The sequence below is a fragment of the Pediculus humanus genome, genomic scaffold (assembly GCF_000006295.1).
Source record: "Pediculus humanus corporis 1103172108664 genomic scaffold, whole genome shotgun sequence".
Classification (NCBI taxonomy): Eukaryota; Metazoa; Arthropoda; class Insecta; order Psocodea; family Pediculidae; genus Pediculus; species Pediculus humanus.
In genome coordinates this window covers 1-1,139 of record NW_002988163.1, presented here as the reverse complement: position 1 = coordinate 1,139, position 1,139 = coordinate 1, and the positions used below count along the sequence as shown (strand labels likewise).

General features: G+C 22.5%; 1 protein-coding gene across 1 annotated transcript; it reads right to left on the bottom strand.

Moving 5' to 3' along the window:
- Window positions 1–649: 649 nt before the first annotated feature.
- On the bottom strand, window positions 650–908 carry Phum_PHUM619870 (uncharacterized protein; the record flags this gene model as incomplete). Its single annotated transcript, XM_002433222.1, has 2 exons — window positions 650–766; window positions 852–908. The coding sequence occupies 2 exons, from the start codon at window positions 906–908 to the stop codon at window positions 650–652; spliced, it is 174 nt and encodes a 57-aa protein (XP_002433267.1).
- Window positions 909–1,139: the final 231 nt, after the last annotated feature.

Genomic DNA, 1,139 nt, shown 5'->3' with positions numbered 1-1,139 from the left:
TCACCTTTAAATGCAAATGCCGACTTTAAAAATAAAACTTTATATTTATACATTTAAAATAATAATAATAATAAATAAAGATGATCGATTCACTTTTATTAATGCGATATAATTATTTATTTAAATTAAAAATTTTTTTAAAATTACTTTTTTAAATTATACCTATAAAGTAGATTTTTTTTTTTTAATTATCCTCATGGTGAAATATCCTATCAAATTTCATGCATAGAGTGACAACTTGTTTATCTAAAACCACGACGTTTTAAATAACTAACAAGTAATGGCAACAAAACGTCAAAGTAAAAAACGTTCATTTTGAGTATTATTTGTCTAATTACGTCATATCATTTTATATTTGTAATTTTTATTTTGCAAAATGTAAAATATTAACGAAAATTTGAGCCTTTCGTTAAATATATATAGAAAAATAAAACATATTTCTACTTTTTTTTTTTTTTTAAATTCAATGTAATGAATTTAGTTGAATTTAGTAGAAATAAAATAAAAAATTATCTTTTTTATAAAATAAATTTTTTTAAAAAAAATTACATTTTTATAAAAATTATTTTATAAAAAAAATTTTTAATGAAAGACATTTTATGACTTACTTAAAAAACACCCAGGTAGAAAGGTATATCGAATAGAAAATTTAGCGTTGCATTGCATGAACTTGTTCCAATGCTTCTTCGATTTTTGATGCATTATTTTCAATCGCTTCTAATTGACTATTAAGTTGTGTTGACAAAACCAATAGCTTGTTAACATTCTAATAACAACAATATTACAAATTAATAATATAAAATATACATAAAAAATTAAAAAATAATATCGATGGCATAAAGACTACTTACACTTTCCGAATTCTCAATTGCAGCTTCTTGTAGAGCAAAATTTTTCGCTGTTGCCATCAAATTCTACAACAAAATATTATAGTTATATTTAAAAATTAAATTACAACCAGACATAATATCATTGTGATGAAACTTGTGTGAAATCATATGATGGCACACAAAACAATAACGGATGGAAAATAAATTTGTGTCGTCGTACCTCATTAGATTTTGAACCTCTTTGAATTTGTCTAGCAATGGCAGCTATATTATTTACATTAACTTGAACTCTATCGCATAATCGATGTT